General features: G+C 37.1%; 3 protein-coding genes across 6 annotated transcripts in view; 2 read left to right on the top strand and 1 right to left on the bottom strand.

The window, feature by feature from the left end:
• The window catches only part of LOC117915423 (glutamyl-tRNA(Gln) amidotransferase subunit B, chloroplastic/mitochondrial), a 36,220-nt gene extending 26,846 nt beyond the window's left edge, over nt 1-9,374 (top strand). For all 4 annotated transcript variants that reach the window (XM_034831014.1, XM_034831013.1, XM_034831012.1 and 1 more), the window contains exons 6-10: nt 2,712-2,909; nt 5,351-5,419; nt 8,612-8,728; nt 8,841-8,931; nt 9,025-9,374. In XM_034831014.1, coding sequence (XP_034686905.1) covers nt 2,712-2,909; nt 5,351-5,419; nt 8,612-8,728; nt 8,841-8,921 — 465 coding nt within the window. In that variant the 3' untranslated portion in view covers nt 8,922-8,931; nt 9,025-9,374. The remainder of the gene's footprint in view (nt 1-2,711; nt 2,910-5,350; nt 5,420-8,611; nt 8,729-8,840; nt 8,932-9,024) is intronic.
• Nucleotides 9,375-9,513: 139 nt separating this feature from the next.
• LOC117915425 lies at nt 9,514-10,731 on the top strand. The gene is given in 3 exon segments (XM_034831016.1): nt 9,514-10,030; nt 10,032-10,241; nt 10,353-10,731. Coding segments are annotated over 3 exon segments (597 nt in total). The 5' UTR covers nt 9,514-9,809; the 3' UTR covers nt 10,519-10,731.
• A 282-nt stretch (nt 10,732-11,013) lies between these two features.
• On the bottom strand, nt 11,014-21,110 carry LOC117915424. Its single transcript, XM_034831015.1, has 7 exons — nt 20,748-21,110; nt 20,340-20,409; nt 20,062-20,117; nt 19,863-19,938; nt 19,691-19,727; nt 11,552-11,666; nt 11,014-11,476 (listed from the first exon to the last, which is right to left on the bottom strand). Exons 1-7 carry the CDS (start codon nt 21,020-21,022, stop codon nt 11,236-11,238), a joined length of 870 nt encoding a protein of 289 aa, XP_034686906.1. The 5' UTR covers nt 21,023-21,110; the 3' UTR covers nt 11,014-11,235.
• Nucleotides 21,111-24,120: the final 3,010 nt, after the last annotated feature.

Below are 24,120 nucleotides of genomic sequence, written 5' to 3'. Positions count from 1 at the left end.
AGCATCAGGTGGGGAGACAATGGGAATAGGCAAGACTTCAGAAACAGGAAGAGACTCAGAAGTGGTGGAAAAGAATGGTGAGTCCTCAAAGAAGGTGACATCAGCGGAGATAAAGTATCGATGAGTCTCAAGGGAATAACAACGATAACCCTTCTGAAGTCTGGAGTATCCCAAGAAGAGACACTTCATGGCTTTGGCGGAAAGCTTGTCCTGTCCAGGAGTGAGAATATGAACAAAGCAAGTACAACCAAAGACACGAGGAGGAAGGAAATAAAGTGGTTGGTTAGGGAAGAGAAGGGAGTGAGGAATTTGATCATGTAAGACAGAGGAGGGCATACGATTAATCAAATAACAAGCGGTAAGAACAGCGTCCCCCCAAAAACGAAAAGGAACATTGCTATGGAGGAGGAGAGTACGAGCTGTCTCAACAAGATGTCGATTCTTGCGTTCAGCTACCCCATTTTGTTGAGGAGTATGAGCACAAGAAGACTGATGAAGAATCCCATGATGAGACATAAACGAAGTAAATGGGGCTGAAAAATATTCCCTGGCATTGTCACTGCGTAACACACGAATAGAAATATTGAACTGGGTTTGGATTTCAGCATAAAATTTCTGGAAAATAGAGAATAACTCAGCTCGATTTTTCATTAAAAATAACCAAGTACATCGAGAATAATCATCAATGAAAGTGACAAAATACTGAAATCCTAAAGTAGACGCAGTCCGACAAGGACCCCAAACATCAGTGTGGACAAGCTCAAAAGGAGACTTTGCCCGATTATTCAAACGCTTTGGGAACGAGACACGAGTATGTTTCCCAAGCTGACATGACTCACACGGAAGCGACGATAAAGTGGAAAAACGAGGGACCATCTTCTGGAACTTGGAGAGACTAGGGTGGCCCAGACGATTGTGAATGAGGAGAGGAGCATCAGTGGAAATGCAAACTGCAGGAGATGAATCCGAGGTGAGGTGATAGAGGCCTTGAGACTCACGTCCTATGCCAATCGTCTTCCCCGTACTCCGGTCCTGCAAGGTCACAAATTTATCAGAAAAGGTAATAGAGTAATTAAGAGTACGAGTGATTTTGCTGATGGAAATAAGATTAAAAGGACACTCAGGAGTATAAAGGACAGAAGTGAGAGGTAGAGAAGGCAGAGGAAGGGCCAAACCAATACCTTTAGCCACAGTTTGAGAACCATTAGCTAAGGTAACATTAGGTAAAGCAGAGGTAGTAGTAATAGAGGAGAAAAGATCCTTATTACCAGATAAGTGATCAGAAGCTCCAGAATCTAGAATCCAGGGTCCAAGAGAAGATGTGTGGGTAAGGCAGGCAGAGGCATTACCAGGCTGGGCAACAGAGGCAACAGAAGCCTGAGATGCGGAAGAGCTCGGAGCTTGAGGCAGCGGAGAATCAGAGGACTGGGCCACATGGGCAGTGCGAGGAGGTCGTCCATGTAACTGATAGCAACGATCGCGAGTGTGGCCAAGTTTATTGCAATAGGTGCAATGAGGACGTTGACCTCTACCTCGGGTACCACTACGGCCTCCTCGAGAGTTAGTTTGAGAAACTAACACAGAAGAATCTGAAGTGCTATCAAATGGCAAAGTCTGAGTGGAGGAGATACGGAGGAGGCGAGCAAACACATCATCCAAGGACGGAACTGATGAACTACCAAGAATCTGATCGCGGACAGGCTCAAGATCCGGACGGAGGCCAATAAGAGTAAGAACCATGAAGAACTTGTCAAGCTGTGTTTGTTGAGCCCCAACATCAGTAGTAAGAGGCATCACAGTCAAGAACTCCTCCTTAAGAGAGGCAATCTGGCCAATATAAGTAGATAGATTAGGTTTTCTTCCTTGGCTCTGATACCATGTTGAGAGAGAGAAAGAAGAAAGACCTTAATTCTCATTAATGTAATAATCTACTTACAATTGAGAAATATATATATATACAAGGCTATATACAAGGCTAGGGGTCCTAACTACCATACATGTATCCTATATTAACAAGGAAAGGTTATACACTATAAATACGTTATATTCAACAATATATATATATATATATTATTGGTAAGAGAACATAAGGGCTGCAACTATGGCAGTTTCCTTGAATCTAACTCGAAATAAAAAGCCTCCAAGGATTGTGGAACATCATTCTTGCGTTGTGTGGTGTACAGTGGGTCTTTCCAAATTCTGTAAAGGAGGTTCTTAGTAGTTGGAAAGGCTCTTTTGTGGGGAGAAAAAGGAAAAAAGTGTGGAAATCCATTCCGTTATTCATTTTCTGGACTATATGGAAGGAGAGGAATAAGCTAGCTTTTAAGGGGGGAGTGTTGGCTTTTCAGAAGTTAAAAACTTCGGTTGTATACAATATTTGGGGTTGGGCTAAAGTGTACATTGATATGGAGTCGAATTCCCTAATAGGTTTCTTGGAGTGGTTAGCCTCCAAATAGGGTTTGGGTTGTTTTGTTTTTTGTTTGAGGGGGTGGTAGCCTCGTATACTTCCTGTATGCTTTGAGGCTTCTTTGCCTTTTTATATATATTGCTTGCTTATCAAAAAAAAAAAAAAAAAGCCTCCAAGGATGGGGCTCCGGTGCCTTCTAGAATCCTATGCTTGCCTTACCCTACCTTTGGTTCTTCAGTATTTTCTTCAAACAATTCTCATGCTTGAAAGACTGATTTTTCCTCTTGCTGGATGAATGATTCAGGTTGCAGGTTTTTTTGATGCAACTATTGGAAAGGGTGCTGATGTGAAGCTGGCTGCCAATTGGATAATGGGTGATATTGCTGCCTACATGAAAAATGAAAAATTGTCTATAAATGAAATTAAACTTACGCCACAGGAATTAGCAGAGCTGATAGCTTCCATAAAAGGTGGGACTATTAGTGGGAAGATTGGGAAAGAGGTAAATCCTTGCCTCTTATAATAATGTTTCTCTTATGCTTCATATTCAAATTGTGTAGCATCCTGATATCCTGCTTGATAAATGCAGTACAAGAACTTTCCTTAGCTTTATGTTCTAGTCTCCAGATTTGGTTGGCTCATCAATGGAAGCTTAATTCTTGGTTTTGTCTGATTATTTGACCATAAAGCATTTCACATTCCAGCTTCAAACTAGCTCACTAGTATGAAACTTTTGTTTTCTTTTATCTTCTATTTTTTTTCTTAAACCTTTGAGTGCTCCTCTTTTTCCATTATCCTTGATTGTGGAAGCCTTAGTACAGAACAGATTAATACATTTTTGGCAACTTAACAATTTTGTCAAAAGAAAACAATATCTATGTGAACCTTTTTGAACATTTACAATCATGCCAATCATCTCTCTGAGAAGTTAATTTATAGAGTAAATTTTCAACAGAGTAACTTTTACTCATGATTACAAATCCAAAGCTCAAATTTATTAGGTAAACAAATGATATCTATATCTAGTCTCTGAGCTTTGCATAGAGCAACCATCAGAACTTTCAGAATGTATCTTGCATTTGTAGACTGAGTGGTGACTATCATTGCATTTTGCCCCTTTTCGATGGCAATATTCAATCTATTTTTTTCAGCCTAAATTTCATGTTGCAAAATGGATACTGGAGAAGTTGTAGCATAGATTGCTTTTATTATTCCTAATGGTGCCACCATAGCCTCCTACAGAACATATTGAAGAGCTGTACATGCTAACTAACCAAGTGCCCTTCCCAATAGCATCTGATGGCAGACTACAAAACCCAAAGAATTCTGTCAGGAGGATCAGCAGCCATTGCTTTTTCCTTGCCAATTTTAAGCTTAGCATCCTCTATGATTTTTTTAACATACATTATCAGGTCTGAAGAAATTCCCAAATCTTCAGTCATTTACTCAGCTTATAAGTGATAAAAAATGGCAGAAAAAGGAATCCCATGGAATAAGAGGAAAACAATTATTTTTCACCCATTTTTGGAGGTAACCTTTTTCTGTTTTTTTTAATAGGCTAGTAGGTAACCTTTCTCATAACATGGAATCAAACCTGGGACCTCTTGTATCCCCATTCTAACCTCTTGAGCCAGGTCTCATGGGCACAATCTTTTCACCTCTTTAATAATACTATAACCTAAGTGGTGAGATATGATTTACTCTTCCTTCTGCAACCAATGCTTGCCCCTCTACAAATTTGGCAAGTTTTAAGGATGGTGAACCACACCTCTCTGGAAAATCCACAACCAAATTTTCTGAAGCAATTTTCACTCAGGTATGCATTTAGATTGTTGCAGAATATCTCTCTCCATGAAAAATCAGGGTCTGGAGTTTACCCTTGAGAGCCACCCACAAGGTGAAGGGATGATTGAATCTGCATTTTGTCCACAAGGATACTAAGGAACTGAAAGCCTGTGATTACAAACAAAATCCTACACCCTCAAAAAAGAAAACTGACCTGTGGCATCTGGTTTAAGATAACCTTATTATTAGTTTCAGTTGATGGCAATTTGATGCCCCATAATTGGTCCTGAACTGCATTTAATTCCATAATCAAGGATGCCATTGACTCCACCTGATTAAGTCAGCAACCCTAGCTTTCCTGGGGAGATCATAGTGATCAATAATGCTAGCACCATGGTTTGAAACGATGGCACCAGAGGCAAACAATTATCATAGAAGTTTTTTGTCCATTTGAATGATATGTAGAAAATTATCTCTAGGCTTCTCTCAGATCTTCAAGATCTTTCTCCATGAGCTGCTTAGGCTCTAAATGTCCAATCTTCTATAAGAATGAGATGCATTCTTTTAACCTCTAGTGACAACTTCAGAAAATTGAAAGCCAAAGATATCTCATTATGACTGCTACATTCTAGTCTTCTAGCCTCTTATGGCTCAAATCACCTTTCTTATGAGCTTTGCAAACTCTGTTCCAAGTCACAAGGTCTGATTTCTTGTTCAGCTCTGGACCAGGCCACGAAAATCTGTCTGCAAATTTGTTTTGCCTCTTTTAGCATTTTCTTAGGAATAAGAAGTAGATAAATGTTGACATAAAACTGTTTATGAATTAAGCATGTAATTACATGCTGTTCAAGAATTGGTTAGCAGACATGAAACTTTGGCATTAGGTTTGTTTCAGATTAGGCACATAAAATATGTTGTTCTATAGGCAAAAACTGCTTAGCTGACATGACTCTTACTTTTCACCTGCTGAGATTTTTAATGTCTTGTATAGTGTAAGACATTGATGTGGAAACACATAAGATCTAGAATATAACACAAGTATTTTTTTAGACGATTGTTAATGAGTTATATCTTACTATAGTTTTGGTAGATGTTTCTCTTTTGGCCTATTGTTGTTATTATTATTTATTTCTGTTTTTTTCTTGTTAAAATTTGCAGATACTTTTTGAGTTAATAGCCAAAGGGGGAACAGTCAAGGGACTGATAGAAGAAAAGGATTTGGTTCAGGCAAGTTATTTTACTTTATTTACATATTGCTATTTCAAATGCATATATATTGAACAAAATTTATATTAATCTTTGTCCAACAAGCTAAATTCTAAATTTTCATGAACTTCAACTCTGCATTTGGACATTTGAAAGGCAGTGTGGTATTAACCTATGTCATAATGCAAATCTCAAATTTATTTCCTCCAAATAAATATGCCATGAAATAGCTATATATGACTTTCTTTTTTTTAAGAGAAAAAAGAAGAGAAAGTAGCTATGCAAAAATATGGGGGAGAAATACCACCCAGGTAATATTTCCAAAGGAGTTGCAAATGGATTTGCTGGTTCACCAATCATTGATGGTTCTAGAACTGCTGAGCCTACATTACATGCAATAATACCTAGAATTACTATTGGAAAAATATATAAAGGGTCATTGGCCCATGCGATTCTTTGTAATAATTATGAACCATCCCTTTAACTAATTTAGCTCTAAATATAGAATCATTCATGTTAGGTTTTAGGATTTCTTTTGGTTTGTATCTTCGTGTCTAAAACCAGCTAAGATTAAGACAATTAGCATTTTATAGTAAACTAGTCCTTTTTAATGCTTGAGAGATTAGACACTTTGGGAGAATAAAACAGAAAAAGAAAAGATTATAGACTGAAAAGGAGAAATGACAATTATTTTGGCATTCATTTGTTTAAAAGTTTGGCCCTACCTTATCATTAGGTTCCTTCAGAAGAACTGGGGTGGGGGGGTTGAGGGTTGGAGGGGTTTGAGTTGAACAAGGAGTGATGTTTGCTGAAGTGGTGAGTGCCTAAGGTATTCTATTCATCTTAGCAATTGTTAATAAATGACAATATTGGCTTTTTGGCATTTGGGGCAGCTTGGAAAACCTCATAAATGTTACATACTTGAGGCACAATGATATAGGTATTTGATCGATCTGAATTCTACACATCAAGCTCATTGAAAGAAGCTTCCTTTTATTTATTTATACTTATTTCTAGAAATTTTCTGCCTCTTATTGGTTGCTAAATTGTAGGAGGTAGGCTGGGAATACCAACTTTATTCAACTCATATTACAAGATTCTTCATAGAAATTTCTGTTTGCATATGAAGAAGGAAAAAAGAATTGAAAAGAAAGAAAGAAAAAGATTCTTTATAAATAGTGTGCGGATTTTATTGCCTCGGTTGAAAGAAAAGAAGGAAAAGAAAAAACTGGGAACAACAATGTTTTAAAAGGTTAAAGGTGGTCTTGAGGCGTTTTGCCCAAATGAGTACAAGTGTAGGCCTCAAGGTGGAACAAGGTGTCAGCCTCTACTTAAAATAATTTTTTTTGATAATTAAAGGATATGCATTAAAAAGGCAAAACGCCACAAAGTATACAGGGAGTATACAAGGCGGCTAAGGCCTCAAAAAACAAAAACAAAAAGAATCACCTCCCTTTAGGTGGATGCTATCCACTCCAGGAAGCCTATAAGGGAGAACGCCTCGTCACCTACATACAATTTGGCCCAACTCCACAAATTACAGACAAAAAAATTCTTTAATTTCTGAATGTTCAACACACCCCTCCTAAAGGCTAATCTATTCCTCTCCTTCCACACCGTCCAAAAAATACACAACGGAATGGCATCCCAAATCTTTTTTCTTTTCTTCCCCACAAACGAGCCCCTCCAGCTAGCTAAGACCTCCTTTACAGTTTCTGGAAAAACCCATTTCACATCAACTAAACCAAAAACAATATCCCACAAAGCTCTACTTAAAATAATAATAAGAAGAAGAAAAAAAAGAAGAAAAATACTAATAAAATTACATGAAAATTAAATAGTAAGAAAACCATCCAATATATAATAATCAAATGAATTGTATGTTATTGTATCTCTCATGCATTTATCAAATAATCTTTAAAACTACCCTCACCATCGCTAGTAGGATTCTCTAATGAATCATAATTATATCCAATTGTTCTATTATCCTCTTTATCAATGTTAATGTCAATCCATTTTTCTTTTTTATCCATTAATTATAGTGATATGTTTTCCTTTATCCATCAATAATAAGATAATGATTATAGATAAGTTCAGTCACTACAATGACTAACTATTCTTTTATTTCTTCTTCCTAATCTCTTCCCTTCATTTCCATTTAAAGGTTTAATTAATAGTCAACTAAGCCCTATTTTTTAAAAGGTTTAACCCTAATCTTGGATGCAAGACAAAATTTACAAATTTATACCAAAACCTCTTAAAAGCACAAGCGTTACAACCAATGAATATTGAGGCTAAAACCTCTTAACAAATGTATACAAAAAGCCCATAAAGACCCTAAACTCATTAAAATGTTTTGAATATTTGAGGCTTAAACCTCATAGCGTTGAGGCTATAACCTCAAGGCTAGAAGCCTCAATTAGGTGAGGCTTAAGCCTCAATTAGTCTCTATGGAGGCTATAGCCTCAAGGCTAATTTGCATAGCCTCGCCTTGAGGTGAGCTTCAAGGTGTAAGCCTCAATAGCCTTTTAAAATACTGGTCAACGATTCCATGAATTCGGTATCAGAAAGATGGGTCATGTCAAATGTGGAGCATGGCCATTAGAATAGGATGCTCCAGTGAGTTCCTATGCAACAGAACTTAAGTCACCATTGGTTTTATATGGAAGCAGATCCTGATAATTGTGTGAAGAAAACCTCATCATTGTTGTGTGCTTATGTTTTCTGCACAAGCATTCTGTTGATAACAATTCTTAAACTTGTTCAATATGTGACAGAAAATTGTGTACTTGTATTGTTTTGGGGATCCTGCTATCCACGAAATAGACTATAAAATGTTGTTTTCATTTATTTTGCATTTTTTAAAAAGCTCAATGATATAGTTCACCGATTTAATTATTAATGGTGGGTAGCTTAATCCAATGCCATGCAACATTTGTTCTCCTGATCTTTTCCTCACATCAAATGAGTTCAAATTGGGGATTTAATATATTGAGGCTGAAATGGCAGCTAATCTTAATAATACAAACCTAGAAGTTGGAAGAACAATATCATAAGCAATGAAATCCAAGGGAGTGTCAAACTAGTTTCATTAGGTGATCATTCATGCAGTTGATGCTAACAACTGGAATATGAGTTGTAAAATGATCATGAACCACTGGAGCCTTAGTAGAAAATTAGATGGTGGGTTCTCACATGATTTAAAAATAACAGATTGTAGATCCTGCTGAGATTGAAAAAATGGTAGATAAAGTGCTCGTTGAGAATCCAAAGCAGCTGGAACAATATCGTGGGGGCAAGACTAAGCTACAAGGTTACTTTGCTGGCCAGGTATGCAGATTGTCTGAATTTTAAATGGTAGTTTGCTATTCTGGTTACATCGCTTAAACTCTTCTTTCTGTACTCGAATGAGATTATTCTGAGGGTTCTTCCACATGCTCAGGTAATGAAAGCATCAAAAGGAAAAGCAAATCCAGGGCTTTTGAACAAGATTCTATTAGAGAAATTAAATGCCAAAAGTTGATAATTCACAGGTGGGCGCATCTGCTTATTGGTTTTCTCATGCAGATTCATGCTAAACTTTTTATCACACTCCATAATATCTGATTTTTCTCGAGTCTATACAGAAACACATATCTTGCCCTTAACTTCACCAATGATAGCAGTCTGGAGACCTGGTGGTCACGGGTATTTTGATTACCATGGGTAGAAGCAGACTGTAAATTGGATCTGAGTCTTGAGCTTCCTCTTCTGGATTCCCATAATACTCTGCAGCAGCATGCAGTTTTACCCAAGCCATGCAAAGTATGGAACTGTCTGGAAGTAAATAGGTTGCCATTTTACTTATTCCCCTATGAGTTTCATTATCTTCCCATGTTAGTCAGTGGGGTGAGTTAAACATTGAACTGTAATTCCCTTTTGTATTATATCTATTTATTCACTTTTTAAGAATGCATTATGTTCTTAACTTTGGCCATTTTGTTTGTTTAGATGGAAATATTCAATGGAGCATGACTTGTTATTCTTTTAATATTATCCACCATGAACAGATGCAATGCATAAATGTTCTGATTTAGAACAAAATTAGATGACATGTCACTAAAGCTGAGAAGAAAATTGCCCTTTTACAAAACAAATCATTCAGTTTTTGTTTTGCATTGACCTGGTCTTATGGATGAAGCTCCCAAAAACAGACACACCCTCAATTTAGCATATAAAGACGAGCAAACTTGTGAATCACAAAACGAAAGCTAACTATTTGTTGATGGGTATCCTTTTCGATTAAAAAACAAAATGTCAACCTCATATCCTGCTGTTCTGCCCTTGGATCCCAAAACCCTCTTCCATGCTTGGAAGCGGTGCCACTGGTTGCAGATCTGGTGGCAGATGCGAGTAATTGCTGCTGCAGTTCATGGCCATGAATGGTGGAACTGTGCCAAAAAGGAAGGTGATGGTGGTGGCAGACCCAACCCGTGAATCAGCGGCTGCACTCCAGTATGCTATCTCTCATGCTATGATGGAAAAGGACGAGCTAATTCTCATCCAGGTTGGAAATCCTAACTCTTGGAGAAGCACATTTTCCACCTTCCTCAAAAGGCCAACCCCACCTGCGGGGGTTGCAGCCTCTTCCACTGAACGCAGCAGGAGGAGGGGACTGGGATCATCTTGAAGCAATGAAGCATGCATGTGCGTTTGCTTTACCCAAAGTACGTGTTCATATTGAAAGGGTGGCAATGGAAGGCAAGGGTGATAAGGCTACCACCATTCTTCATTACTGCAAGCTATTCTCAGTGGATCTGCTTATTGTTGGCCAGCGCCGGAGTCTCTCCACCACAATATTAGGGTGAGTTTCATGTCATCTCAGTTTCTTTTCATTTCTTTGATAAGCAATATGAAATCTTCTAATTCCCTTTTTGCATCGTCCTTCTATATTCTTGTTCATGGGTAGTGACAGGTCTAGGCGAAATGCAGGGCCTTCAAGATTGGCAAAGGCCACAGATACAGCAGAGTATTTGATTGAGAACAGCAAGTGTACTTGTGTTGGAGTTCAGAAAAAGGGCCAAAACGCAGGCTATCTTCTCAATTCAAAAACCCAAAGAAATTTTTGGCTCTTGGCGTAGCCATATCTGCTTTTGGATTTCACTGTGCCCTCCATCAGCTTCCCTTCTGCAGTCACATTGGGGTGATGGAGTGAATCAAGGATTCTTCTTTGTTTCTCATCTTTTGGTTATGGAGTTAATCATATGTATGTATTTGGACATGGTTGACTCCTGTCCTTGTCAACCCCCATATGTGAATGAGAAAGCACCAAAATTCAACTTCCCTTCCTCAAATTGGTAGGCCATTTACAACAAAAGAAACATTTCCTTCAAATTGAAGAGAAGCTCATCATCTGACATTACCAGGATTTCCAGCAAGGGAGCTGGGAATTCCTTTACATAATCCCAAATTGATTGGGCATGCTTCAGCCTTTTCATATTCTTTTAAGTTGAGTAGGCTACAGCCTCTGGGTAGAACTACTTATTGAATTCTCTTGAAATTATAAACTATCTTTCAAAATGATCCCTGGGAGTATAGAAACCCATAGATGTATGCAAAGTTGAGGGTGGAGCATGTGATGGACGTTGAGACCATTCATTTCAAGTTTATTCTAGGCGTAGAGAAAGAGTATAACAAAGGATAAATTCATCATGACAAAATGAATGACATGATATTATCTCTTAACTTGACAACATGGCTCATGAAAATCAATGGCGCAAAAAAAACCAAGGAATTTGAGTTTAGGAAGCTCCTATATATACAAAAGGAAAATGTGAAGCAACAAAGCTGTAATAACCTCAAAGTTCATCGTGCATATGTTGTTCCAATGGCACCTCTACTCTGCGAATTGCATTGTCATGGACAGGAGCACGTTTTATGCCATCTTCGGCAGCATCCCGTCCAATGTTTGCTTGTCTCACCATCCCGGCCTTTATTGCAGCAGTAACCGTTCTTTGCAACTTGAGTAGGCCAATACGCTTTGAAACAACGTAGAGAACAGCACAAGAGAACAAGACAAAGCCAACAATGAGTATGATCCTGTCCAAATAAAAATCAGCATGAAGTCCTCCAGATAGAGATGATTTAATTGGTTATAAATTATTACTTCTGTACCTGTCAAGGACATCTTGACGTTGCATTGTTGTTAGTAGGTTTCTGGTTCGCATGAGCAGTGAGCGGTGTCCCTTATATTCACTTTCAGCCTTTTTTAATACTCCTGTTGATTCCTCTGTATAATCGAACAAATATAGCATTAGTCGAGGCTCCTATAGTTCATATTAGCTAAGCAATTCCAGATCACATACAACAATACAGGTTTTGATCACAAAAAAAAGACTTTTCATAAACTGATTTTTCACCATCAAGATTGATTACTCAACAATTTTGAAGAATCTGTTTTCCTCTCCATCCAAACTTGTCTTAGGAAGATGTACACAATTTGAGTGTATTTACCCTAATTAATTTATGCTAAACAGTCTGAACATGAGTATCAGGACTTGTTTAGTGGAAATGAAATCCTTTCAGCTGCATTTCATTGGGGAGAATGGAGGATTATGGTTGGTTTTGTCTGAATGAAGTCGAGGAGCTTCATTTTCGGTGGGTTTTGAGAAAGAAGAGATTGAATGGTTGCTGGATCATTTACAGAAGGCTTCAAAGTTGGAAAGGTCACTGGGTTTTAACCGAAAATACAGAGGACGAACCAGAGCTCATTTGTTGGAGGTGTTAGTAAATCCTAGCAGAAGATGTTTTCGAATCTCTGAGTTCATGACAGGCTGGAAAACAACATTTGTGGTCATTCCATAAGGACAGAAGAGCAGGGATTGGATGGCAGTGGGAGAAGCAATAGCAGTTGTGATGTTATTTCCCTCCCAAATTGTGGGGAACAGGAGTTTTAAGAGAGCATAATTTGAGAAGGCTAAGCCAGTTTTGAACCCTCCAAAATGCAGTTTCGCTAGTGTGGTGGTTGGGGAAGGGTCAAGAAAACAAGGTATTGAATTTATGAGAAGGTAGGCTGGGGCGATGGTTTGTGAATCCTTGGTGGCAGGTGTGAGCAGAATTGCAATATACAGAGTGTTACCCAAAGTTGTGGGAATTAAAGGGGTGATTACCATCATGCCTTTCTCTAAGAACCAAGGGATCTTCTTTGTGGAGTCTAGTGATATAGCAAATTATTTACGTGAGAAGAGGCTTATTCTGGTGAGAGAAAAAATAGAAATTAAGGTATACAGATGGAGCCTTGAATGTAAATACTACTATTTCGGGGATGTTTCAAAAGGGGTGGATTGAGGTGAAGGGGTTGCCCTTTCATTTGTGGTCAAAGAAGCACTTGTTTCACTTGGCAAAAGGTTGGGGCAAGATTCTTGAAATCGACAGGCGAACTGCAAAGCTAGTAGATTTGATGAAGATTTGGACTAAGGTTGAGGTGGAGGAAAGAGTAGGGATCCCTGCGAATGTGAGAGTATCAAATGGAGAATAGACCTTTTCAGCATCGATAATGGTCATCGGAGAAGTCACCGACGCTCAAGCAGGTAGCAAGGAGAGAAGAAGAGTGAGTTTTCAGTCTTTGGTGGATGTGTCAGCCAAGTGGGGCTTGAGGAAGATCATAGGGCTAACATGTTGCCACGCTTCAGGCCACGTGGGGGTCGTTGGGAAAAGATGGTAGACATCTCCAACACCAACTCCAACCTTTCCATGCCAGCCAGTTTTCAAATTTCAAATCTGGTAACAATGGTAAAAAGGATCAGGACTTTCGGATGCAACTTAATGGGCCTTTAAATTAATTGGGCTGCTCTAGTAAGTAAGTTATATTACGTGGTAAGCCAGCCCAATTGCGTGAAAGAAGCCCAAGTTGTGGAGGAAGCTCAAGGCCCACTAATACCTCAGCAAATAGTCTAAGAGCCCTTTCTTCTGTTAAGGCCTGACGTGGAGGAAGCCTAGATAGAGATTGTGGCTTTGGGCCTTTTTCTTCAAGATAAGTTAGCAAAGTCGACTCAATAGTAATTGGCTATTGTGAGTCTTTAAAGGGAGGCCCTTTTTGAGCCTTCGTCCCCAAAATTCTAGGGCACAAAGTTTTGCTCTGTGGAGGTTCTACTTGTTGCTGGTGCACAAGAGTTGCCTACTCAAAAGGGCAACTCTAAGCAATGCAAGGATTTGAGTGAGGAGTTGACCTCTGTGTTTCAAAGTTTCATCACTGGCAAGAAAAAGCAATCCAAACATCCAAAAGTCTTCAATTAAGGAGGAGACCTTAGTGGGTGGAGGAGGGTTGGATTCGAGGAAGTGCACTGAACCGAAGAGTAGTACTAGTATGGTTATTTCTTTTTTTGGATAGATAAATGCGCAGAAATATATTAGAAAAGTACTAGTATGGTTATTTCATATTAAACAATTCCAATAAATGGATGAAGACTCTTGGTCTTCAACTAGGGTGAACATATTCCCTTCTCAGAAAAGCCTTGAGCATCCGAATAGACTATGGGAGGTGAGGGGCTCCTGCACCATTGTTTGCCAAGTTAGCTATATCCTTCTAACTCGAGAACCTTCATCAAGGGCTAATCCTTAGTTGGGGCTTTTTATTCAAATCTTATTCCCCTCTCTTTTGCTTCGACTACTCACTCTGTTCGGTGTCAACCTTTGTTGTTGAATCCTTTAGAGTCAAGCCTAGTCATTCAAGCCGTAAACCAAAAGAATGAACCTAGTTAGCATCTCTCCCTAATGTTGGTGTTCCATTGTTGATGGTATGGAGTTCCCTGTAGTGGTCAATAACCAAGAGCTAAAAGATTGTTCTTTTTTTGGGACATCACTCTGCAGCCCTTGTGAGCATTTTTTCTTAGTTAGTGGTTTTCCCTAGATCTAGAATCTTCCTCAATGGAAGGTTTCCATGTAGAGGGTCTCTCACCCAGTAAAATGGTCAATGTTATATTCAGTATTGGAGTCTATGAAAATCAAACTTATCAAAGGCAGTGAGAAGGGGTTCTCATTGGACAATCGTCCTTCAGTTAAGGTTTATTTTAGAAGGAAGAATAAGCCTTTTTCTGGAGCCCATTATTAGGTTAGATTCAATAATTAGGAGGGCTCTCATTGGTTTACATAAAGATGATAAGTTGGGATATTAGAGAGTTAGACTCCAAGAAGAAAAAAAGGATAGTAAAAGGTTTTTCAACTCTGTAAACCCAGACTTCATAAGAGGAGGTAATTCTAAACAACTTTGAAAATATTTCAGAGGAGATACTGAATTGTTTTGGAAAGCTCTACTCCAAACCCTCAGGTGTTTCTTGGAAGATGGAAGGTTTAGAGTGGTCTCCCATATCCAGAGAGAGTGTTGCTTGGCTAGATCCTCCATTTTCTAAAGAGGAGGTGCACCTTGTTGTTTTCCAACTAAACAAGAAGAAGGCCCTTGGCCTTGATGGTTTTACTATTACGATGTATCAAGAGTGTTAGGATATGATAAAAGATGACCTTTTAAGGGTGCTTTTAGAGTTCCATAGTAATGGGATAATAAATCAAAGCATTAATGCCACTTTCATTGCCCTTGTGCCAAAAAAGAAGTTAAACAACCAAAATTTCAAATTTCAAACCTATTAGCTTGATTATAGGTTTATATAAAATTATAGCTAAGGTTTTATTAGGGTGCTTACGAAGAGTGCTCAATGAAATAATTTATTTATCTCAAGGAGCCTTCATTGAGGGGAGACAAATTCTGGATGCAGTTTTGACAACGTATGAAGTGGTGGATGAGAAAAGGAGGTCGAGTTAGGAAAGGGTGGTCTTCAAAATTGATTTTGAAAAGGTCTACAACCATGTGGATTGGGGTTTTTTGGATCACGTGCTTGAAATGAAAGGTTTTAGCACAAAATGGATATCTTAGTGAAGGGGATGCTAGTCTTCAACAAGATTTGAAGTCCTAATTAAACAAAAATGCTAAAGGTTGGGTTAAGGCTACTAAAGGTTTAAGCCAATGAGACCTTCTTTCTCCTTTTCTTTTTACCATTGCTACGGATGTCCTCAGTAAGATGATGACTAGAACGGAGGAAGGTGGCTTATTTGAGGGGTTCATAGTTGGTAGGGATAGGACTAGAGTGTCTCTTTTACAATTTGCAGANNNGACACCATTTTCTTCTCTAAAGCCTCTCCAAAATTCTACAAAACCTTAAGCTGATTCTTTTGATATTTGGGCAATTATCAGGGTTGAAAATCAATCTAGAGAAGAACACTCTTTTTGATATTAATGTAAAGCCAAAAGTTGTTATCTAGGTTAACCTCGACACTTGACTGTAGAGTTTTAAAGTGACCACTGTCTTATTTGGGTCCTCCCTTAGGATCTTTTAGGAGGGAATCCAAAGACAATAGGATTTTGAGACCCAATGACTGATAGGATTTCGAGGAGGTTGGACAAGTGGAAAAAGGTTTTTTTGTCTTTTGGGATGGGGGAAGATAACCTTAATTTATTCATGTTTGTCTCACTTCCTTAGCTATTTCCTCTCTCTTTTCAAGATCCAACCATCAGTAGCCTAAAGATTGAGAAATTGCAAAGAGATTTCCTTTGGTTAGGGACCAAGGAGGGGAAGAAAGACCATCTTATTAATTGGGACATAGTGTGTAGGCCAAAGGAGTTTGGAGGTCAGGGGATTAAGAAGATTTCCCTGAGAAATTGTGCTCTCTTAGGTAAGTGGCTTTGGAGATCCCCTAAGGAAAGTTGTGGTCTTTAGCATCAGGTAATTTTGAGCATTTAAGGGACCCATTCTAATGGATGAGATGCCAACATTATGGCTAGATGTTTATATAGATGTCCTTGGAAGGTTATTGCACAAGTCTTTCAAGACTTTTCCCCATACAACTACTTTGTGGTGGGGAATGGGGAGAGAATCCGATTCTAGGAAGATTTATGGTGGGGAGGTCAACCTTTATGTTCATAATTTTCTGGACTGTATAGAGTTGTTTTAGTGAGAAATCTCTTCATCTTGGTCGTCCTTGGTAATTCCTACCCATCTTCTTGGAATTTCAACTTCCAACTCAATCTCATTAATTCATAAATTAAACTTCCTGAAAGATTCATGTCTTCACTTACTACAATCACTTGTCTCTTTCTACCGCAGATTCAAGAGCTTAGTCTTTATCTTTCTTTGGTTTATTCTCAATAATTTTTTTTTTCATGATCTTGTCCAATTCCTCAAATCTAATCTCGTTCCTTCTAGCTAATTTTGTTTGAAAATCAAAAGCCCCTTCAAAGGTCAAGACCTTTGCTTGTTTAGTGGTACGCAAGAAGGTAAATACCCATTACATGCTACAGATGAGAAGAACCTACAAATCTCTTAATCCTCACTCCTCAGTGGGCATTTTATGCAAAGGAAGTAGAAAATCAATTGACCATCTTTTTCTACATTGCCTAATAACATTGGGAGATTGGCATAAGCTCTTCAGTGTAGCTAATTTGGATTGGGTTCCTCCTAAGAGTATTGGTGATATGATGATTATCTCATTTAGAGGATTAAGGAATTCAATCAGAGGCAAGACTCTTTGGCAAATCACTTGCCTCACTATACCATGGATTGTGTTGCAAGAGAGAAATGTTAGGATTTTTGAGGAAAAATACAAAACAAAACGAATGTTATGGGATCTTCTTCACTTCTACTCCTCCTTTTAGGCCTCTTGTACTGCCACTTTTGGAGGAGTTCCACTTAATGTTATTTAACTTTGTTGGATTTCGGTTTGTAATTTAAAAAGGGTGAATATCGTTGAGACAGTTTGATTTTGGTTCCTGAGATATTTTGTTCATGCCTTTATCTGTAGTTTTCCTTGTATAGTGGAGGAATCTAGCCTTAATTTGATTAGGTTTTGTATTTTGTGGGAAGGACCTCTCATCCTTCCCTTGAACTTTACTATTATCAATATATATTTTGTTTTTGATAATAATAATAATAATAATAAAAAACCAAAACAAAAAAACAAAAATTGCAAATCACTTACCTTTTGTCCTATTTATAAGAAATTCATTGTGCAAGAGAAGTATCCACCATATTCACAATTCACAAAGCCATAAGTACTATCATTTTACATTACCCTTTTTCTTTCTAGAAAAACATTGAACTTAAAAGTTTTATGATAATAAGATAAATAAATATAGAATAAATTATAAAAATCACCTTTGTTTTGGCCCCCAAACTTTTTCTTGAAGCAATACTATGCCCAAATATTATATAAGCCTCCTTGTATTAAGATTTTTTGTTAGCATTTGATGGAAAAACTCATATGATAATTACATATACATTTGCATAAAATTTAATCTGATATATTTGGGGGTGCAGTTTTTCTATATGCTTGTTACATAAGTTTCTTCATCAATTTTTTATGGAAAATCTTAACAAAATGACCTATTTGACATTTTGGACAAAACAAAAAAAAATTGGGAACTAAGGTAGTGTTTGTTTTTTTGACTTAATTCTAAATATAATTTAAAATTAAATAATGCTTAATAGTGTTAAGTATTAAGTTATCTGTTTTGTAATATTTTATTTCTATAAAGTATTAAGAAGTAAAAGAAAAACCAAATTGGTTCACTTTAGTTATGGTGATTTACTTTTAATATTAAGAAAAAGTCTAATATTTTAATTTTTTATATTCAATCAAAAAATTTAAGAAATAAGTAATAAGTCAACAAAAAATTAAAAAACAAATCGTCTAAAATCTGAAAGCAAATTGCTTTTAGCAAAAAGTTAAAAAAACAAACATCAACTAAGTTGAGATTCGAAGTATAAGGGTGATTTTTGAAATTTACCCATAAATATATCGTACAATAAAATGTAGTGTATACATGAAAAAACCATTTTCTGTTTCTTTTCTTCTTCTTCTTCTTATTTCTTTATTTAGTTATTTTATAGGCAACGAGAAAAGTCTATTAAAAACACCAAACAAAAGGGGGTCCAACCCATGTGCACAGGGACTGGTAATGTTAATCTGTCAACCAGAATACACTACACATCAAGTGGAATCTATGTGAAGGATATATGGTGGAGATACATGCACAAGGATGGTATCAAAGAGAGGCTTATTGAGAAATTGTTTGAACACTCAGCAAATCATTTCAGAGGGTCAATTTGAAGGTATGGCCTTACAAGGTTGAAGGGGTTGTAAGTTGAACACACAGAACTATAATTTTCTTCTTTTCTTTTCCTTATTATTGGAAACAGATAACAAGACAAATGATTAGTTTTTTTCCTAAGACGTGGAGAAGAGTTAGGAGGATGCATACCAGAACAACAGATGCATCTGATAGCAAATCATCCTGAATTGCCCCCTCAAAGTTACAGAGCAATCAAATTTATCCTCAAAAGAGACTCTTACAAAACCGTAGTAGATGTGGTGTCAGGGATATCTTAAAGTATCACAAAGCAGAGCAATTCTTATTTAGACACTTTAGGTGTCTGGAAAGGAGGCAAAATAAGGTATACATTACTTATATACAATTTTTTTGTAACTATAACAAGTAACAAGGAAAAAAAACGTTTTAGTGCAAACAAGGAAATGCTAATGACCAAATAAGCTTCAATTTTATTAGAAAAAAATTCTAAGGCTGTGAAGTTTTGTGAGCAGTTGATATAAATATTCTTGCCAACAGTTAGACATAATTTTCCATCTAGAAAGTAATAATATTTATTCTACATTCTAAGGTAGAAAGAAAAAAAAAAACATTGTTATCTAAGTTAAACCTCCATTATTAGATTCAACTGTAGACCAAAGTGATCCACACCATGACCACATAATCCAGGTCCCACACAAAATAGGACCAACCATAGAGGATCCCAACAGCTGCACACCCATATCCTCAGTTAAACTCAGTGTTTCATTTACAAACAGAAAGGATCCCACAATCCCTTCAAATCATAAATTCCACAAACGTTTAACAACATTTCAGGTAAAAAATAACCTAGGTGCTGCCCCCCCAAACATATCATACCAAATATACAATTTGTTAATTACCCTACTTTCATTTCATCTACTTTCTTTTTTTTCTTAATTTTTGCATTATTGAAAGAGACTGATTATTTTATAGCCTCTCCTGATAAATTGATACCTTGCTAACTCATCCTGTTAATAATAGTTAGGACTTAACAGAGAACTGTAACACACTTGTGAATGCAAATCATATTAAGCAAACAGAAAAGATGAAGAATAAGATGCACAAAATATAACATCACAAAATCAGTCTATAAAATTACCACAATGAATCTAAGCATCTTACGGATAGAAAGAACCCACCATTAGTCAAGAGCATGGTTGTGTTTCTTTCGACCTCCTATAAACATAAAATGATGACAATTAAAAAAAAAAAAAAAGAATTGCACAGCCCAAAAAAGGTGCAAGAGTTGAGTAAGAAGTGAAAAAAAGAAAAAGAAAAAACACAAACACAAAACACAAAACAACTACTAACCTGAACCATAAGCTGGCGAGTTCGGCGAAGGCTCTCTGTGATATTTTCAGCAGCAGATGTCATTCCAGTCTTTGTCCTGAAGGGCACTTGTACATAATTTCGTAATAAGACATCAGGGACTAAATAGAATGCAATAACACCATGTAGAATACATACAGTCTTGCCCATAACAGAAATATTGCATATATGTAATACATACTGTAAATTGCGTCTGCGAATTGTGGACTCTCCTCCAGCCCCCAGAAGAAGTTCCCTCTACAATCAAATAAAACCATCCTAAATTGAATTTCATTCATACAAGTATATTCTGCGTCAAATTTTTGTCAAAATAAAATGATGCCAATGAGTCAGATTTCATGCACATCAATTAAACATTAAACCCGAATATTCGTACTCAATAAGCTAATACAAAGTTAAGCGAAGGGAAAATTTACACTCAATAAGCGATTACAAAGTTAGGCAAAGTAAGGGCGTTACCTCTTCCTTAGCTGCTTTCCTCATGTTTGCTTTTGCTTGTAAATTCGCATTCCTCAAACTCGAACGCAAACTAATTAAAATCAACACAAAAAGAAGCATTACAAAGAAACATAAAATACTGATCTAAAAAAAAAACATTCCGGTGAAAATGGAAACTTAAAGCTGTGTTTGGTTGCTGAGAAATGTACAAAAAAAGTTTCAGTACGGAAATTTCATTTTCTCGGACATAATATAAGAAAATTGAATTCCGATCATCCAAATATTCCGCTCAGTTGAGTCGGAAACTTTCATTCCTTGGAAAGCTAAAAAAAGAACGAAAAATAAACACAATCGGAAGGAAAGAATCTTTTTTTGTCTTTTCATTCACTCAATTTTGACGGCAACCAAATGGAGAGATTCAGCACATACCTTTGAATTTGATTCTTCCAAGATTGAAGTGTGGTGTTAGCAGATTGAATGTCTTCATCAGTGGGCAGCTGTGGAGCGAGAAGATCAAGATTGAACTGCAACGACGAGAGCAAAGCCAAACCGTCTTGAGCAAGGCCATTCAATCTAGGAAGCGAGTTCTTCTGATCGGATGATTTTCCATAATCCTCAATTGCCTTTATGTGATCTAGGGTTTTTCCATACGTCTCTTCCCAATCCTTCTTCGCCTTCTCCACAGCTTCTGTGACCTTGTCCATTTCAGATACTTTGAGGTAAAAGCGGAGATCTGTTTGGGCTGCCAGAAACTGGAGGAAAAGGAAAAAGAAAATGAGACACTTTGGTGAGATAATTTAAACGCAGCGTTTTGGGCAAGGAAGGATATTAAGCGGCAGAAGTTAATAAATTAAAATAACTTATCACCTCTCAAAATTATACACAGAACTAGTTTTTTCCACGTGCAAGGCATGCGAGCGGTGAAATAATAAGGGAAAGTTGGGTTTTGGGCTACTATATCTAAATATTATGAAAACTAAAACCTATTTTTTACCATTTTTAATTTTTCAATATTGAACCCAAAATATTTTGGGTTTCATGCACTTTGGGCTGAGCTGGTTTTTAACCTAATATGCCCTCTCTTCTCTATCAAGTCAACCTCCACATATTAAAAAAAAAAAAAAACCAAAAAATCAAAAAACCTAAAAAACATAAAATGTTTTGCCTAAAATTTTCTATCTGCTTTGCTCCCTTTCGAAACCCAAATCCAAAAAAAACCTAACCTCTTCGAGTCTCTGTCTCCCCCCACCTTCATCCATGTCACTCCCGCAACTTCTCACACCTACAACTAGCATGCTTCATCTCCCAATTTACTAAGTCTCAGTCGTTTATTTCCTATGACAAGGCCTGCAACCAGGGAGTGGAAGATGGGAAAGGAATTTTGGTGTTGTTTGTCTCCAGCGGTTGGGGAGTTTGCAAATGGATGTGAAGAAGTTTGGGAGGAGTTATAGTCATCTAATGGGGAAGACTCGGCCCAAAGTGCATGAAGCCCATATTATTTTTCTAAAATACCCTTAACCCCACATAGGCACATAGGGAGGGTAAATTTTGTTGTAAAACAAGGACAAATATAATGCAAATCAAAGTAGTAAAGATAAATATATCTTACTTTGATATATAATATGGAAGAAGGAATCAAAGAAGAGAATTGAGAAAGTGAGAGAGAGAGAGAGAGAATGAGAGGAAGAACTTTTCTTTCTTTTCTCAAGATGCTCTTACATGGGGTGTAAGAAGCCTTTTATAGGCTTCATAATATGAACTCCCATTACCCATCTTAAAGATGAGTAAATGGAGTTCATAATGACCATCAATGTGGTCATTCACTACTGTTCATTTACAACACTCCCCCTTGAATGACCACCATATTAAAAGAATATGCCTTATTAAAACCTTGCTAGTAAAAAACCCTATAGGAAAAACCTAGCGAAGGAAAAAGAGTACAATATTCTTTTCTTGGTATATTAGGACTGCCTCGCTAAAAACCTTGCTAGTAAAACCCAGTAGGATAAAACCTGGACGAAGGAAAAAAGAGTACAGTACACTAACACCTTTTTACAAGCTTACTCCCCCTCATGTCGATATCCTTGAGTTGACGCATTCCAATCCTGTGTATTAACTTTTTGAATGTTGAGGTTGGCAATGATTTTGTGAATAAATTTGCTAGATTATCACTTGAGCGTATTTGTTGCACATCAATTTCACCACTCTTTTGGAGTTCATGTGTATAAAAGAATTTTGGTGAAATGTGTTTAGTTCTATCTCCTTTAATATTTTGTGCAATGCATGCAGCATTATCTTCAAATAATATTGTCGGGTCACCTTTGATAGAGGAGTGTCCACATGATTCCTGAATATGCTGGATCATAGACCTTAGCCATATACATTCATGACTTGCTTCATGAATTGCCAGTATTTCTGAATGATTTGATGATGTGGCCACCATTGTTTGTTTGACAGATCTCCATGAAATAGCAGTACCATTGCAATTAAACACATACCCTATTTGTGACTTACCTTTATGTGGATCTGAAAGATATTCTGCATCTGCATATCCAAGCAATTGTTGCTTTGATTCCCTTGAGTAAAATAAACCCATATCAGTAGTCCCATGAAGATAACGCAAGATATGTTTGATACCATTCCAATGTCTTCGAGTTGGAGCGGAATTGTATCTTGCTAATAAATTGACAGAAAAAGCAATGTCGGGGTGTGTACAATTGGCAAGATACATAAGTGCTCCAATAGCACCAAGATATGGTATTTTAGGACCAAGTAACTCTTCATATTTTTCGCAAGGACGAAATGGGTCTTTTTTCACATCAAGTGATCAGACAACCATTGGAGAACTTAAAGAATGCGCTTTATCCATATAAAAACGCTTCAAAACTTTCTTAATGTATGTTGATTGATGTACTAAAACTTCATTTGGAAAATGCTCGATCTGTAGGCTGAGACAAAATTTTGTTTTTCCAAGATCTTTCATCTCAAATTCATTTTTTTAAGTAATTTGTTGTTCTTGTGAGCTCTTCAGGACTTCCAACAAGATTTAAGTCATCAACATACACTGCAATAATTGAAAATCCGATTTCTGATTTCTTAATGAAAATGCATGGGCATATAGGTTTATTCACATACCATTCTTTTAGCAAGTATTCGCTAAGGCGATTGTACCACATGCGTCCAGATTGCTTTAATCCATACAAGGATCGTTGTAACTTGATTGAGTACATGCTACGAGGTTTTGTACTATTTGCTTCAGGCAATTTAAATCCTTCAGGGATTTTCATGTATATATCATTATCTATGGTTCCGTATAAATATGCTGTAATAACATCCATGAGATGCATATCCAGTTCTTCTGAGACTGCCAAACTAATTAAGAAACGAAATGTGATTGCATCCATGACGGGAGAATATGTTTCCTCGTAGTCAATACCAAGTCTTTGCAGGAAGCCTTGTGCTACTAATCGCGCTTTATATCTTATGATCTCATTATTCTCATTGCGCTTTCGTACAAATACCCATTTGTACCCAACAGGTTTTACATCTTCAGGTGTTTGGACTACAGGTCCAAAAACTTCTCGTTTTGTTAATGAGTTTAACTCTACCTGTATAAATTCTTTCCATTTTGGCCAATCATTTCTATGTCAACATTCTTCCACATTTCGTGGTTTGGGATCTTCATCATTTCTTATGACTTCAGAGGCCACTTGGAAAGCAAAAATATTGTTAATAACAATATTATTTCGATCCCATTTTTCTCCCGTGTGTACATAACTTACTGAGATCTCACAATTTTTCA

The sequence above is a fragment of the Vitis riparia genome, chromosome 5, assembly GCF_004353265.1.
Source record: "Vitis riparia cultivar Riparia Gloire de Montpellier isolate 1030 chromosome 5, EGFV_Vit.rip_1.0, whole genome shotgun sequence".
Taxonomy (NCBI): domain Eukaryota; kingdom Viridiplantae; phylum Streptophyta; class Magnoliopsida; order Vitales; family Vitaceae; genus Vitis; species Vitis riparia.
This window is presented reverse-complemented; position numbering and strand designations above follow the sequence as displayed.